The sequence below is a fragment of the Meriones unguiculatus genome, chromosome 18, assembly GCF_030254825.1.
Source record: "Meriones unguiculatus strain TT.TT164.6M chromosome 18, Bangor_MerUng_6.1, whole genome shotgun sequence".
Classification (NCBI taxonomy): domain Eukaryota; kingdom Metazoa; phylum Chordata; class Mammalia; order Rodentia; family Muridae; genus Meriones; species Meriones unguiculatus.
The window spans coordinates 75,594,909-75,612,483 of NC_083365.1; the positions used below are offsets into that span (position 1 = coordinate 75,594,909).

Sequence of the window (17,575 nt, forward strand, 5' to 3'; positions counted from 1 at the left end):
ATCAGCATGGCGTGATCAACCTAAGATGTAATAATGGTGAACACACTTTAATGGTAACCCACAACAGCTGTTTAGTTGGTCTTACGGCCCGTAAGAGAAGAGAGAAATCGTGCCTGATACAGGAAACCGAGCCAACTAGCCAGAACTAGTGTATTCCCGAATCTTGGAGGAGAACTTAAAACAGCCACTTACTAAATTAGCATAAATACATTCTTTATACCCACAGATAAGTGTAGTCCTCAGCTCTTGTTGAGGAAACTTCTCTTTGCAACAGATGGAGGGAGACCGTACAGAATGCCACAATCAAAATGAAGACTTGTAGAACCCAGCCCCAACTTACATATCTATAACCCAACGACTGCTCATTAGGCTTAGGGGTCATTTTGGAAGAAGATGGTTAAAAGTCTGAGGAACAAGAGTTTGCTGTGAGGTCAGCTCTTCTAGGAATGCCAGAGCCACATCCCTAAAGATTCACCAGCAGGAGCTAAACAAATGCAATAGACATGCTAATGTGGGTGGGATAAGCCCTCACAGCCTTACACTGAGAATTACAGACAAATGAGCAATGCTGAGAATAGTAATCTTCCTCAAGGAAGAACACAACAACTGGTTGTCCAATACCAAAAGGTCAGCCCTGAAAGTATATACATAAAAGACTACTAAGCAAGCTATATTTATGTATTGAGAGAGAGTGTATGTGTGTGTGTGTGTGTGTGTGTGTGTGTATAGCAACAATTAATAAAAATAAAAAAGGCCATGAATTTAAAAGAAAGCAAGATGAGATGTTGCATATTTGGGAGGGTTTAGAAAGGGGAAAAGGGGGAGAAATGATATAATTACATCATTGTCTCAGCTAAGACTCATAGCCAAACTTTGGGCAAAGTGCAGGGAATCTTATGAAAGAAGGGGGAGATAGAAAGACCTGGAGGGGACAGGAGCTCCACAAGAACCAAAAAATCTGGGCCTAGGGGTCTTTTCTGAGACTAATATTCCAACTGAGGACCATGCATGGAGATAACCTAGAACCCCTGCACAGATGTAGCCTGTGGCAGCTCAGTCTCCGATTTGGGTTCCCCAGTAATCTCTGATATAAACTCAGTGGCTGGCTCTTTGATCACGTCCACTGATAGGGAAGCATCCTTACCAGTCCACAGAGGAAGACAATGCAGCCAGTCCTGATGAGGCCTGATAGACTAGGGTCGGATGGAGAGGGAGATGGGGTAGGAAACTTGCTTTGCACTTCTGCCCAGGTGTTTTCAGATGTTTCATCTCTGTTCCATGATGCTGCTGTCCCCATCTGTGAGCAAGACCTACCTTATGGACAACTGCTGCTACTCCTAGGATTGCTTAACCACATCCTTGTTTTGAAAGGGACCCAAGTTTGCACGTGCAGATCTTACTTCCTCCATTTAGATTGTAAACCCACCAGGATGGAGCACTGTGCAATGTCATCTCTGGGACTGTTAGCAGTGCCTGGGGGAAGGCAGCTCAAGAAGATGCCTTCTGTGTCAGCAGCAGCAGCAGATAGACAGGGGTGGCATAGCACCAGCACAGGAAGAGGCAGGGACTGGGGTGGGATGAGGGGCTCAACACTTTCTATTCTGCTACTGACATTTTATATTTTAATGCTGACATGACATATTTTAATGCTGCTGGCGTGTCATATGTGACAGCAGCCTGTGGTAAAGATGTTTTCTTCATTTATTTTATGTAGAATGCATTTCTCTTGAATGGCCAGTGTTTATTTCTAAGCGATTGCAATGGGTAAGTGTCCTAATGTGGGCATGTCCACACTTTCTATGTAGAGGTTTCCACTTCATCAGTATGAACAGATGTGGGTAACATTTTGACCTTTGATGCTTTTATTAACCTCACTCTCAGTAGCACTACACATTATATTATTATTATTATTATTGCTATTATTACTATTAATGTTTAAATTTGTTTTTTTTTAATTTATTCATTTTATATCCCGATCATAGACTCCTACCTTGTCTCATACCAGGCCCACCCTCCCTCCCTCTTACCCCATCCCCTTCCCATAGTCCTCAGAAAGGGGATCCCTCTCCCCTTCCATCTGACTCTAACCTATCAAGTCTCATCAGGACTGCCTGGGTCCTCTTCCTCTGTATCCTGGCAAGGCCAACCCCACCAAAGGGAAGTGATCAAAGTGCAGGCAACAGAGTCCATGTCAGAGACAGCCCCTGCTCCCTTTACTAGGGAACCCACATGAAGACTGAGCTGCCTATAGGCTACATCTGAGCAAGGGGCCCTAGGTACTCGTCATGCATGATCCCTGTGCCCAGATTTTTTTGTTTTATTGGCCTTGTGGAGCTACTGTATCCTCTGGGTCTTTCTATCCACCGTACTCTTCTGTAAGACTCCCTGTGCTCTGCCCAAAGTTTGGCCATGAGTCTCAGCATCTAGTTCCATCTCCTGCTGGAGTATTTCAGAGGATAGCTGTTGTAGGCTCCTGTCCTGTTCCTTCTCTTTAACCACTTTCAGTGTCTATTCTATTTGTCCTTCTAAATGAGAATTATGAAAGACTCCCAGGAGCCTGAATGCAGCGAGGTAGCTCTTGCTATACCGCGCCTACTCTACATAGTGTTAACAATCGCTGCTTATCTTTTGGTCTTTCAAATTAAAATCCTCCCTAGGATATGCCTTGTTATGTAGCTTCTTTAGATCTGTAGATTACAGTATGGTTATCCTGCATTAATTGGCTAATATCCACTTATAGGTGATCATATACCATGTGTCCTTCTGGGTATGAGTTACCGCACTAAAGTTGATCTTTCCCAGTTCCATCCATTTGCCTGCAAATTTCATGATTTCCTTGTTTTTAATTGCTGAATAGCATTCCACTGTGTAAATGTGCCACAATTTCTGCATCCATTCTTCAGTTGAGGGACATCTGGGTTGTTTCCAGATTCTGGCTATTACAAATAAAGCTGCTATGAACATGGCTGAACAAATGTCCTTATTATATGGTGGATCATCTTTCAGGTTTATGCCCAGGAGTGGTATAGCTGGATTTTGAGATAGAGATAGCTAATCCCAATTTTCTGAGAAAGTGCTAGATTGATTTCCACATTGGTTGTGCAAATTTATACTCCCACCAGCAATGGCGGAGGCTTCCCCTTTCTTCTTGTCCTCACCAGTATGCATCATCCCTAGAGTTTTTTATCTTGGCCATTCTGATGGGTTTAAAATGGAATCTCAGTCGTTGTGATTTGCATTTCCCTGATGACTAAGAACGATGAGCATTTATCTAAGTGTTTCTACACCATTTGATATTCTTCTCTTGAGAATTCTCTGTTTAACTATGTACCTCATTTTTAAAGAGCTTTTAACTCTATCCAGGCTGCTTTTAATATAAACTAATGTAAGTACATTTTAAATGAAATATTTATTATTGTTTTTCTACTTTTGATGTTTTCTCTATGAAATTAAGATTTCAAAAATTATTCAAAGTAGCCAAGGCTGCACTGAGAAACCCTGTCTCAAAAAACAAAACAAAACAAAACAGGTGTATTTTTAAGACATGTAAAGAGTCATTTTTATAAGCCATTTTTCTCTGACAATGTGAAAAATTAAAGACCATGCAACTTCTCAGGAATGCTTTTATAACATTACTGGTATATAAGCAAATATTTTAAAATTCATGAAATTCCACAGTTTATTATTTACTATCCTTATTCTCCACATTCTTCAGTATTTTGCCCAAACTGTCTTGACTAATGCTCTCTTTTCACTGTAGTGAAAGCATCAGCATAAAGATTTTCACCCAAGCTCATAGAGAAGCAGATTAATGCAAATGATCATTTCAGCCTGCAGGCAGGGAGACATGCAAGGAATCTCAGCTCTATTGATCTTGCCCATGAAGAAGCCTCACATAGTTGCCAAGAGGAGAATCTGAAGTCATGAAGTCATACTGTTTGGGTTCAGGTCATGTCTCTGACATATATAAGTTATAGAATCTTGTATGGAACTCTTACAATTTACTTTTCTATTAGAAATTCAAGGTTTTACTCATAGTACTTACCTCACAGGGTTGGTTGACTTGTTCACTCAGATTCCTCATGTGGATTGCCCAGCATAGAAACTGGTCGATATGTTTCAGTCTATATGGTTCTTGAGGTGTGGTAGGCATCACACCTAAAGAGACACAATAATAAAATAAGATCTATTGATTTTTTCTTTTTAAACACAAATATACATCACATACTCCAAATATGGGAAGGATAGTTTAAAGCAATGAGGAAGGAGAAGACAATTAAGGAAAAGATGCTCACAAAGATGCCTTAGGGAGGAGATAAATGCTGTGTACGGCAAGTTGGTTATTTTATTGAGGTTTACTGGTGAGAGATCTATGTGGTTAACAAAGGTAGCCACAGCCTCCCTGTTTGATGGGTCTTTAATGAAGGTATTTTTCCAATTGGATTCTTAAAATTATCGTGTATACATTATTCAGAGGCTTCATTTTTCAGCTTGCTAATCATAAGATTTTTCAAAATTTACAAATTCTATTGTTTTTCCTGATACCTTGGTCCCAGTTCTGTTCCAATGGTGAGTCTGTTGGATTCCCTTGAAGGTGAGCTACTCATCAGAATTCTGCCCTGATGGTAACAGACTACACAGAGAAGATGTGTAATAAATGAGTGGGAAGAAATTTTGAAGTGCAGGGGTTTGTATTTATAATGCTTAGACAAATTACAGATGGTTTTGTTTTTTTTTAAATGTATTTCTTTGTTCAAAAGAATGAGCCATTCTGCATTTTACATTGTTATGCTCAGCCTCATTCCTGTCCCTTGTGACTCCCAGAGTCTTCCTTTGAAGTTGAATTAACTTGTTCAGTGTAAAACGATTTGCAAATTTTAAGTAGCATACGCTAACAAGGACACGTAGCAGAGCAAGGCCTTCATTTTCCCTTCTGTTCAGAGCAGGAGGTTGTGTGATTTATTTTAGCGATGCACAGTTCTTTCTAGAGAGTCTAAAATAACCATTGCACCTGTACCCTGTTCTACCTTTGGAGGAGCTGTCAGCCTGGCAGTTGGTGGCTTCTCACAGGACTGGCATTTTAAAGGCTACTTCTTGTTATTCTTAGGAAGCCAGTTCTGAGTCAGCAGAAATGGAGGACTTTCTTGTGTGATCTGTCCACACTGCCCTCCAGGCAGCCTGAGACAAGTTCTAAAATCCAGCTACCAATTTGCTTCCTGTTCTTTCTCGTCCCCTGTTCTCTCCTGTTTCCTCCTCAGCTTCCTCATCTCAACAATGGTTCTGTATTCTCCTGACCACTCTTGCTTTCTTCCAGTTTCTGCTCATTGGCTTTAGGATCATGTTTTCATTATTTTTGTTCTTTCTCAGTTGATGAGGAGACATCTCTTGTAATAGTGGTAAGATTTGTACCTAGTGAAAGGTTTTGGATCAACCTTTCCCCACCTTCTAGGTCTCTCATTGTTATTAGAGGGAACAGAACAGAAAACAGTAGATGGTGTGTATACAACCTTAGAGGGGGTCTAAAATGAACATGTGAAATTAAAATAAGTGCTTTTAAAACTAATCCTAGGACCTTTTATAATCACCATAGAAACCCCTACACAGCTTTCTCTCCCTACAATACTTCTTGATATTTCATCTTTAACATTGAGAGTTTTTATTAATTAAATTTGTTCTTTGATGATTTCATTCATGCATATGATGCATTCTTATACTCTCAGCCTCTCTTATCTCAATCACATCCCTGTCATGTCCCTCTTCTCCCTAAAACATCCTTGATCCTGTTGCTGTCCTGCTGTCTTTTTAAACTTGCTGAGCTTAACCAGGACTGTCTGTGTCACCAGAGGCTTGGATATCCACTGGAGCTTTGTGGGCTCACTAGGATGTGTGCAACTGAGGACAATGACCACCTCTTGCCAGAATTATCTAGTAGCCAATAGTTCAGCACAGAGGAGTAAGCGTCCTTGAGCCCTTTCTCCCTCCATGCTGCTACACCAGTTGTACACCAGGGCAGCCATGTGTAGGCCCAGTTCAGGTGAATACAGCTGCTGTGAGTGGCAAAGGCTGTTGTTGATGTTTTCAAAGTTACCTTTCTTTACGGTTTTTATCTGGACGATTTTTTTTTTTAAATAGCCACAATGTTCACCTTTCCTCCTAATTGTTACTATAATGACAGATGTTTTTCCATAGCAACTTTTGTCACAAACACAAAGTTGTAGCAAAATGTAATGTTCTGATACAGATTTTAAGAGCCTCAAAGTTGATCTCCTTATATCTCGTGTGATGACAGAGAACTGGTCATGCTCAGCTATAGCATCTCAGGTGGTCATGATTATTCACCTTCCTCTCAAATGCATTTGATGACTGAAGGCGGGGCTGAGGGTTTGAGAGATGGCTCAGCAGTAATCCACACGGCAGTTCTCAACCACCTGTAAATCTGACTTCGGGTCAGGAAGCGTGCATGTGGTACACAGATATGCAGGCAAAATGCCCATACACATTTACATAAATGATTTTTAAAAGGTTTTTAAAAATCTGTCTGAATTTATTATAATTCTCAGGTTAAAAGGGAGGATAATAGAAAAATAAAATTTTAATTTAAAAAGGTGGGCTCGGTTTCCAGCTTGCCCCGTGCCGGACACCACTGATGCGCATTAGCCATTCTCACTAGCATCACTAACTTAAATGGGCAACTAGGGAAGCCTCACTCTCATTTGACTCCTGCCATTGTTTCCACAGACAATGAATTCCATCTTGCAGAGTGCTAAAGGTGAGGAGGACTCTTGGACTAAAACCCTCTCAGAAGCCACGCTTTCTCAGAGGACACTTCTGCCTTTGACCTCCCTGTGGACTGTCTTCATTCACCTGTCTTCCTGCCTTCCTAAATTCTCTTTATCAGGTCACTTTCTCATCCCCCTACATCTCCTCAGGGCCTTTTTTCTCAGCCATAATGGTTTTACTTTTATAAAGAGTAAAAAATGTTAGCATTGGGTCATTTCCTTTCTCTAATTCTCCCTTCATTCTCCTTTAGCTCTTTAGCCAAATGTCCATGATACAAACAGAAAGAACCTCTCAAAATGATCTTAGAAGTGAAACCATAAAATAATAATCCTGGCATGTCACTCTCCTATATTTCTTTAAGCACAATTATTGGCTGTTGATTTCTCTATAAAGCTGTATCCAGACTTCATTTTTATTCTGAACATTGCTTTTCCATTTTTTGCTCTACAGTGTAGTTACTTTTTAGCAATAACAAATGTATCCATGGATGGGCATTTTCTAATTGATTAAATTAAATGAATTAAATTTGGAAACTTTTTGACATGTGTCCAAATTTTTCATAATTACTTCTAATTGCAGGAATTATTTTTTTAGATATCAAATCTGCTGTATACACACATATCCTCCTGCCAAATTGTATTGCACAGTACTTTGCCAAGAGAGTCACAATATGGCTAAAATTAAGCCTCATTAGGTATAACAGGATGAGATGCAATTTAATTCTGAAAGCTGACTGTAAGTGCAAGAAGATCGATTTGCTTTTCTTCTGTCTACCAAGTTAAAAGAATGATACATTATTTTGCAAATCCCAGTGGCAAAAGGTAGCTGAAATAATTCATGCAGTTTCTCGAAGGCAAAGAACGTCAAGCTTAAAACTGTGTTATTATTTATCTTTCCCCTTCATCCATTTGACTCCCTCAGTCTGTAGAAGAGGCCTTTACTTTAGCAGAAGGTGGATTGCATTTCTGCCAAGTCAGTGTACTCCCTAAATGGATATGTCAGAGACAATATTGTTTCTCAAAAATCATTTAGAAAGCAGCATTTTTACATAAGTAGGCTCTTTCATTAGTTTTGAATTAAATTTGAGCAATTGCTGTTTCTGTTATGGCTGCTTCTTGGGAAGCCCAGGCAATGAGGGAGTCCCACATTCCTAGAGTCAGAATTTCTTTTGGGGATTACGGAACTTGTGTCTGGCTTATAAGACTATGGGATGGATGCAGCTTGTCTAAGGTCTTAGTGGAGGCTGATGATATTCAGAAAATCAAATATTTTGCATAAAGTCAACTAAGATTGAGGATTTAATTTGTATGATGATGATATGGGGAAAGAAGGCTAAATGATGTAAGTTTTGGAGTATCCCAAGGAATGTCTTCGGTTTTCATTTCTTGCCTTGAAAATGCTAGGGAAAATTTTGTAGTCATTAATTCCCTAGATGCTTCTCTTTGTCCTGAAGATAATGCGCATCTCATTATGCCTTGACAGAATTACCCTGCTGCTTTGTGAGTTTTGAAAGAATGTCTCGATTTTTTTTTTTATCTAATAACAGAGTATTAGAAAGGAAATATCCATGATAACTTTTTTCTTTAGGTAAATGAATAAAGGGAGTTATAAACTAAAGGGTGCTACAGAGATATTAATTATAATTAGCAGAATAATATTGTACAGATTCATTTCAATTTCTCTTTGAAGGGTTAAAAACATAACCAAATTAAATCTTGCAGAACGTTCATCAGTAGCGGTAGGAGTGGGAGGCTCTCATAAATCTTTGCCTCATACTGTTCTGTTAAATTAAATTACATAGGATTCTAGCTGAAATTAATTTTAAAGGATTCTTTGTAAAGGTGTTCATAATTCCATATTATAATTAGTAATATAATTATTATATTTATATATTGTATATATATTATAAATCAATGACCAACCGCAACAGGAAATTTTCTTGTTATCTACAGTACATTTTCTTTAAAGCTCTGTGCTCTTCTGCAATCACCTTTTCTTTAAGGAAAACAGCGAACTTGTTTCTTTCTAGAATTCAGAACTGGGCACATTTTGTAAGGTTGAGTGTAGTACCTACCAGCACATTTTGCCCCTTGCCAATTAGCATTCTGTTCATCGAGCCATTCATTATTTAAGAAAACTTTGCAATCATTAGTAGCAGACTTCAAGATTTCTTTTAGGGTAGGTCAATCTAATCATTTCTTACTGGAAATGAGAAATTCCAGGTTAGGCACCAGAATATTCAAAACATTAATTACTACCGAATATGAGCAATCACTTAAAATGCAGTAATGTATTCCTGGACACTGGGAAAAGCTCTGATACATAGAGATCAGGCTTTATAATAGCTAAAAGTTTTCTGCTGCCTTATAATTGGGCATCGTTAGGGCTCTCTCAGAGAACTGACTTTGTTGTCTACAGAGCCCATGCAGCTTATGAGACCTGATTGTTGGTGCTGTCTTCAGTCCAGCAGGTGGTCAGTGCTGGGGCACTGGTGGCAGAAACTTCCAGGTGTCCGTATCGAAAGCCAGCTAGAAAAAGAAAAATCAGAAAGAAAGGTTTTCGCTGACTGGGGATTCACTGTGTCTGAGATGACAGGGTCAGCTAACAGTCACTTCACAGGAGAAAGTGCAGTGACCAGGAAAGCAGCAATTCTTACTTCAAATGCTCTAGCTGGAGTTGGACCCAGGGCAAATGAAGGCTCCCAGCAAGGGGCATCTCCACCTTACTCACTCCCAGAGATCCTGCAATCAGAACATTCTTGTGCATGAGTAAGGAGTAAAACACTATTAGTCTTCTGGGACAGAGCACATTTGAGTTTCTCTCTCTCCTCTCCATGGGCCAGATCTGGGCCTAGGTTTGAATTCTGAAGTGGAGGTATAAAGAAAAGTTTAAGTCTAGTTTAAAGGGTCGAATCGAGCTGGAAGCATTCACTGGTTCTAGTTTAATGGGTTAATTTGAGCCTGGAGCATTTACAGTTCCTTGGACCTGTCCTGTCTCTGGCTTCCTCTCACAGATTGTGACTCACAGGAAGGCTATCCTGTCTTGACTGATGCCTTCATTTTATAGAAAGAAAATGAAAGACAGATGGGGGTGAGTTTGTTTCCTGGCCTAAGGCTCAGGACCTGCTCTCCTCTGGATTTGAGAATGAAATTGTGCAAACCACTTGACTCTTTGGAGTTCAGTTTTGTTTTTTCAGTCAAATTGATTGATTGACCTCAGCCCTAACGGTCAATAGCTGCAGACATACCCTTCTCTCGTGTTCTGAAGCTGCTAAGTGCTTTGTGATGTCATGATTTATTTCTGGTGCAGGTGTGTCCTGGGGTGGGGCTTGGGGTCAGGAAGGAACTCGGTTGACCCAGACACATCGATTCAGCGCCTAGGTGAAGCAGCTTAGATGTATCCCCAGGGCCGGAAAAATTTATTGATATAGATTAAGAGTGACTGTCCATCAAAGCAGCAGGTGCTGAAGAAAAATGACTGATTTCATCTTACCCCTGGGCCTCTAATACGTTGCTGTGGAGTCCTCCAGGAAATTACTCCCTGATTTTTTTTTCCAGGTAATAGTAACCCTGGCTACTTTCGAATTTCACGTTACTTGCACTGTCTAACAGTCTATTAATTGGCAGTTAGGTATTTATGCAAAAGAACTTCAGGGAACTTAACCCCTTAGCCACTGGCTTATCCTCAGCTTCTCTTCAAAGTTAAGCAGGTGTATAACTGTGGGTGAGGATGTCCGGACAGACTCAGATCTGGAACATGTTCCCCTGTCTCCTTCTGACTGCACTTGTATCCAGGAGCCTTCCCTCCAGGAATTCTGGGAGCTTCCCACGAGGCTTAGTAAGATTCCACCATGTTCCTGGTTGATACTGTGCTGGCAGGTTGAGTAGTGTCAGCTCTCATGACAATCATCAGAAACCGGGATGGGGCAGCTTCCACTGATTCACCTAAAGCGGAGCTGTCTGGGGGCCTTCTCAGTGCTCATGTGTGATATGTTATCTGCCTGGTATGGAGAGGGGAGACGTGGCAATAGATGCCACATCCTTGACATCTTGCGGGGCGCCTGGATCCGATCCCAGTGGGACATGGTTCTCTGAGGGTCTTGGCTTGCTTTACTCATGGTTGTCACTCTTCCATCAACAATACAGCGTTAACATGTCTGTGTGCCTGGCTCTGCATGCCCCTCCTGAGAGCGGCCGCCCTGAGTTTTACACACTGGGGCGCAATGGCGTGGCCTTGAAGAATAGCCCGCTGTGGGTCCCTGGCACACCGTCCGGGCTTTTTTGGCGAGTTCTCTTCCATCGTGACGCTGAATTTCTAACACAGGCTGTTCCTGGGAACGCTAGGTGAGCAGTGTGAGAGAGCAGCAGTTCAGGGCTAACCCAAATGTGCCTCCTACATAGCGGGCAGGAAGGGGTGAAGGACAACACCACCTGGCGAGGCGGTTCCTGGAAACTGCTCAGAGGCCACACTGCCTGGTTCCAGATTTTGTCTCTGCCGTTCCCTAGCTAGGCTTGCAGGCAAGTGGGCTAAGATGATTTTTCAGTTATTCTCATCGTTTTTAATTCTGTCTCTGCGTGTCTTGAAGCATATGTGCATGTGAATGCAGGGCCCACAGAAGCTAGAAGGTGTCAGATCCCCTGGAGCTAGAGTTTTGGTGGGTTCTGAGCCACCCACAAAGCTCCTGAGAGTCAAACTTTGCACTTGAATTGCTGACACTTCTACACCATAGTTCTATTATTTTAAAACTAGAGGTATTTCAGAACACGTATCTCAGAGAGCGTCTACCCAAACTGAACGTGTCAGTTTCTGTTTGATGTTCTGCCCTGTGCTTGGCAGGCACTGTGCATGTTCAGGAAGTGATTAGACTAGCTGCCACACCCACTTCCTTCTGATCAGCTGCAAGAGGTTTTTTTTTAATGTTTCTGGGAACAAATACCAACAAACATAGGATGGGAGACAAACACATTTTAACATTAAGACATCTAGCTTCAGTATTTTTTTATGGGATACTCAGGTGCCAATCCTTCCTCTGTCTGTTAATCTGTTGCCCGACTCACCCCTGCTGGTGGAGAATTCTTTGAACACAGACAGTACCTAAGAATGACTGGTTTCAATGGTGACTCCATCGTTTACAGTGTCTGAGCTATTGGCTCAGTGGATATGTGTCTGTGTAGCTTACCTCCTCTGTGGCCAGCCGTCTTATTGATCCATCTCTAGTTTTGGTTCACATCCCACTGACAACTGTAGTATAATCTTTGTTTTATCATGTCCTCTCTTCAATATCCCTGGGCAGCTCCACCCACTCCCCAATGTCTGCTCTCTCCTTCTTTCCTTGCCCCCATTCTATGCCATACGTATTTTCACATTCATATTGGCAATCTAACTTTGCCCTTGACGTTCTCATTTTATGTCAAATCGAATCTGTTTGATAAACTTAAATTGCAAATAAACTACTGATGTTGTTTTCACAATCCCTTCAGTAACTTTTACAAGTGATGCAGACTGTGTCTCTGCTCACCCCACCGGACACACACACAGTGTCTTTGCCATGACAGTATTTGTTAGCCCTGTAGCTCCTCTGCTCAGAGTCATGGTAGATCGCAAGCTTCACCACTCCTGATTCTTCCATGCCAGGAGAGAGCAACGAAGCGGAGGAAGTGGTGTGACTCACCACCCAATCCCCTCACACCACACTGCTTCCCACCTTTGAGGCCTTTTCACTCTGCTCCCGTGGAAGGAAATGCCAGACCGTACAAGCCAGTCAGGAGATAAAACTTCCAGAACTGAATCAGCTGCTCACAAAGTTTGTGATGTCTCCAGGCTTACTCGACAGGAGGTTCCTCTGTGTAAGAAAAGTGAACAGCTTTATATTTGAATGTTGTTTCTGATGTACACTTTAAGGATTAGTACATACTCATTGTACTGAAAACAGTGTTTCATTATGAGGATTTCAGAGATGCTTCCCATATGCTAGGTTCACATTGGCCCCCAATCTGTTAGCCATTTTTCTCTCCCTAAATACTACCTCCTTGCTTTACTCTCTTACTATTTTTTTTTACTGTGGCTCATATGGTTCACAGCTGGGTATACTGAAGACAACTTTGCTCCCCTGGTGGTATGCTCAGAACTTGCCAGCACAATGAAAGCTAGCCAGTAGGGATAAAGCTGCCAGGTTGACAACAGCTTCATTTATCCACATTCTGGGACTCATGTGTATGGTGCCTCCATTGGTAGGGTCTTGCCACCAAGTTCTGGAGGGGAACCAAGAGCAATGACAGCAGTTGTCAATATTTGAGATGGTTTAGGGGACCCTTTTCATCTACATATGTATTCAGGCACTTCTACAGTAGAAGTAGAAGTAAAATACGGCACCATTTTTTTCTAGACAGTGTTTCTCTGGGTAGCTCTGGATGTCCTAGAACTCACTCTGTAGACCCGGCTGGCTTCGAACTCATAGAGACTCTCCTGCCTCTGCCTCCCGAGTGCTGGGGTTAATGGCGTGCCCCACCACTGCCCAGTCCCCATACGGCATGTTCAAAGCTCTTTAATGTAAACTTTCTTTTTCTGTACCCCTCCTCTACCCTTTCTACCCTACCCACTCACTTATCCCTTCTTGCTCCATTATTTCTTTCACCTTTCTTAGAATCTGCATTTTATTCTCCTTTCCTGAAATCCCCCGTTAGCCACTCCCCTGCTGATGTACACATGGGTCTATCCTAAAATTCATCTGTAGCACATCCTGCTGCAGTCAAGGTAGACACCTGAGCCCTTAGTGAGCATTTCCAGGGCCCTCAGTTTCCACTGTTAAATTTCCACAAAGGCCAGGAACTGTGCTGAGGATCTGCAGGCAGAGGATGGCGAACACCACTGAGGGACAGTGACAGCATCGGAAGGGGACCCTGCTCAGGCCCCTGTCTGTACACCTGGAAGTTCTTCCTCCCTGGAGCCTCAAGCTCTGGGTAACCAAGTTAGGAAACTGCTTTCTTGAGCCAGAACTGCAGTTAGGGTCCCATTTTTCTTCTTGTCGGAAGAACCATTTTTCTTCTGTCTTTGCCAGCTCCACCCCTCTGGGGAGCCAGCAGTAGATTGGTTATGCTAAACACTTCACCTTAGGGGTTCGATTTTGGTATTTTTCACAGCGACCCAGTCATTTATATAGTTAAGAGAGACTCTTCTTGAAACTTCACCAAGCCATTTAATTCAGTTTTAAATCATACCTCTGGATAATTTGTGTCTGTGGTATTTCCCCTGTTCTCTTGAATTCCCCTGGAGTCCTTTGTGATACAGCAATCTCAAGTGCATGCCCTCTGCCTCTGTCTTTTTCTTTACTCATCCCCAAGGCTAATAATACAGAAGTAAACCTTCATTTTAGAAAGTGTTTGTCTTGACTGCATATGCTGTTTAGAATCGTAAACCTGGTAAAGATATGAACAATTTTAGGAAAGTCCAAAGAATGTGACGCAGGCGTTTATTTTTTTTTTTTTGTCCTTTAGTCTCTAGACCTGTGGAAAGCACATCATGTTCGGGGCCCGCCCCCTCAGCCTCCCAGCTCTGCAACATCCCTTGCTCGATGGATTGCATAGTGTCCTCCTGGTCATCCTGGGGCCCGTGTGTTCATGAAAACTGCCGTGATCCTCAGGGAAAAAAAGGTGAGTGCCTATGGCATGCATCATTCTCTTCCAGTGTACACATTGCTCTGCAGCAGACTAAGCCCGCTTAAGACAGGGTTTGTTTGTATTTAGATAACTGGCTCAGGCTTGGCAGCACTCAGCTGTTCTGGAGGCAGCTGAGGACATTCCTGTGGAGCACAGAGTCTGACCTTGCTTGACTTTTATGTTAGGCTCTTAGCTGAGCAAGTGACCGCTACCCAGTTGGGAATAGTGTTGGCTCTAGTGATGCAGCATAGGCTGTGGACTTCTGGCCCAGCATGTGCAAAGCAGTACCACATATACCAGGCTTGCTGGTAGATGTCTTTACTCCTGGCCCTGGGGTAGTAGAGATGGGGGATTAGAAGTTCAAAGTCATTCTTGGCTACACAGGGAATTTGGGTTATAGGCTTGGCCTGTACGAGATCTTCTGTATGTGTGGACACGTATATATGTTCCTGTTCCATATCAGTGATGGTTACACTGAAGTTCTTAGTGACTCATGTAGTCACCATAAGCCAACCATTCTTGTTAGGGGTGTAGTTTCAGATCTTTACATTTAACATCCGGTGTTACCTTTTATATTTTTAATAAGGGATATTATATATCTGTACATATGTTGGATAGTTTTTACTGTCCTCAGGCTTAAAGGAACATCTTCAGGTTTCTGTTTTTATTTAGTTAGCCATTGTAATCTAGCTTTTTTTCCGTTTTGTATTTAAAATGTCCTTCCCTACCTCTAATAAAAAACTCATTTCCAGAGGCATATTACCATCCTTCACTGACCGTTTAGTTTCCACAAGTGTTTTTTTCTCCTTGCATGGTGTGCTGAGAAAAAAATATTCCATTTATTAATATGAAGAAAGATCTGATGACTTCCTAGATGGTAGGTGGTGTTTGCTCAGCTATGATCCTCCTTTACGTGCAAAGTAAGAGCACATGCCCAACTGCTGAGTGTGGTGATCCTTGTGCCCTGTCTGCACGATACAGTGCACATCCATGGGAATCTCAAGTGAGGGCATCCGTGGCTTTCCAGCCACACATGCCCATGTTCATGTCCCAGGACTGCAGGGATCTATTTCACTCTGACTCTTACTGTAAGGGAAAAGAAGAAGAACAGCATTGCATGTGGGACAGGAGGACACTAACTTATTTTTCTTCCACACTTTTAGAAATCGACAGGTCCTGGCAGGCTGCACCAATCTGTATGACGTAAATATCCTCACAAGCTCATGTGTTCAAACACGGTCTTTCCAGCTGGTGATTCTGTTTATAGGTGCCATAGAACGTTTGCATTGAGAGGACCATCTAGGACCAGGAGTAATGGAGAACACAGATTTGAGGACTATTGAGCTGCCATAGTTCCATTTCTCCCTACTTCCTGGTCTTCTCAGAGGTGAACTAGCCAGACCTCAAAGTTCAGCCACCATGGATGGGGTCTCTTTGGCCAGCATTCTCTCCCTGACTCGTGGGATGCTTCCTTTGGAAAGTTGCTTTTGTCAGATATTTGTTCATAACAATGCGAAACTAAATAGTACCCATGCACCTTCAACAGCCTCCACCTTTATGGACACAAAAAAGTTTCCATTAAAATTAATGGCACAAATTGTGCTCCATAGATAATTAAAACTTGTCATTCTCTTTGCTCTTAGAACCTATTTTATTTCATCTTGCCATGCTATCTTTTAAGGTAACTCCCTCAAAATCCAAACCACATCAAGCTTTACCAAGACTAGAACTGCTCTAGCCAGGACTTCCATGCACATAAATTTCACTGCATAGAATGTCATCTTCTTTGCTTTCAAAGATGTGGATGCACTCAGCACACCAAACAGACCTCATCTTACTTGGCACTCTCATGGATGTAAGTAACATGATCCCCAGTGCATGCTGGTTTTCAATCAGAGACTTATTAACTCATACAGCTGACAACAGAAGGGCCACTGCGATGACATCCAACTGTATGAACAATCTCGGGGGCCCTCGACGTTCTCATTTCAATCTTTTTTACTGTTCAGGTCTCCAAGTGGTCATCTCATCCATCATTCTCTGCAGTAGGCGAGCTTGGTAAGCTATCTTCATAGATCAAAGCTCAACAGGGAACTGTATTGAAGATAACAGATAGGGCAGTAGAGAATGTCTTTTCCATTAGTTTCAGGAGTTCTGGAGAACTTCACACCTGTGTGGGTTGTATGCTCAATCCCAAACACTCGCTGACCATGGCTTTAGTGGTTAGGTCCTAAGCTATGTTCCCAGAATAAAGAGTGATTCACCTGCTTTTAACCTTCCCAGGCTGAGGGTACAGAAGAGGAAGAGAGAAAGGTAATGATGGTCCCTTAAGGATATTTAGGGAAAGCAAATGTAATTTTGGGGCCATACTTTGTAGATGATTACTCAATAGATATTAAGTTGTCAGTCTTCTTGTTCTGGTCCATTGGCTTCTTTATGGCATTTTGGAGCATATGTCTTTTCCTATTTCTATGTTGCATTTATCTTCACTTGAGCTAAAATTTTCACAAAACACTTTGAAGAACTACTCTTTTAAATTTTATCTCAGTCTTCCTCAACAAATCTCTCTGGGAAATCTGTAGCTCTTTTTCCTTGTGTACTCCCTTAACCTACCTTTGCATAGAATTCTCACCTCACTGGAACTTATCCTGAGTGCACTACCTCCTGAAAGTACATGTATCATTCATGTATGTTGAAATTTGTCCCCTGAAGGTTGTGCTCAAGTTGTCATAGCACATATGTGCATTAAGTATTTACGATGGCATTTGCAAAAGGGTCCTTGTCAAAGTACACTAAAATGGGGTGAAACTGAGGGAAGGTAGCCCTATTATAATGACTGATGGTCTTATAAAAAGCAAAACTTTGAACAGAAATGCCTTCTCAGAAAGAAGAGTACCATGTAAGGATGCAGAGGCTTAGAAAACAACGATGAAAGTCACATGTAAAAGGATTGAGACACTGGAACCACAGTTGTACATACCATAGAATGACAAAAATTAGCATCCAGCAGAAGCTGGGAGAGGCGTTGAACCCAACCATCCCAGGAGCCCTCAGAAGAAACATGGGTTGTTACCTTATTTAGTGTTTCTAATTTAGAGGCCTCTGAAACAATATATTTATGTCTTTCTAACCTCCCCATG

General features: G+C 41.9%; 1 protein-coding gene across 3 annotated transcripts in view; it reads left to right on the top strand.

Annotated features, from left to right (window-relative positions):
* Thsd7b (thrombospondin type 1 domain containing 7B) overlaps positions 1 to 17,575 on the top strand; it is an 844,758-nt gene that overhangs the window by 362,158 nt on the left and 465,025 nt on the right. For all 3 annotated transcript variants that reach the window (XM_060372003.1, XM_060372004.1, XM_060372005.1), the window contains exon 6: positions 14,274 to 14,429. In XM_060372003.1, coding sequence (XP_060227986.1) covers positions 14,274 to 14,429 — 156 coding nt within the window. The remainder of the gene's footprint in view (positions 1 to 14,273; positions 14,430 to 17,575) is intronic.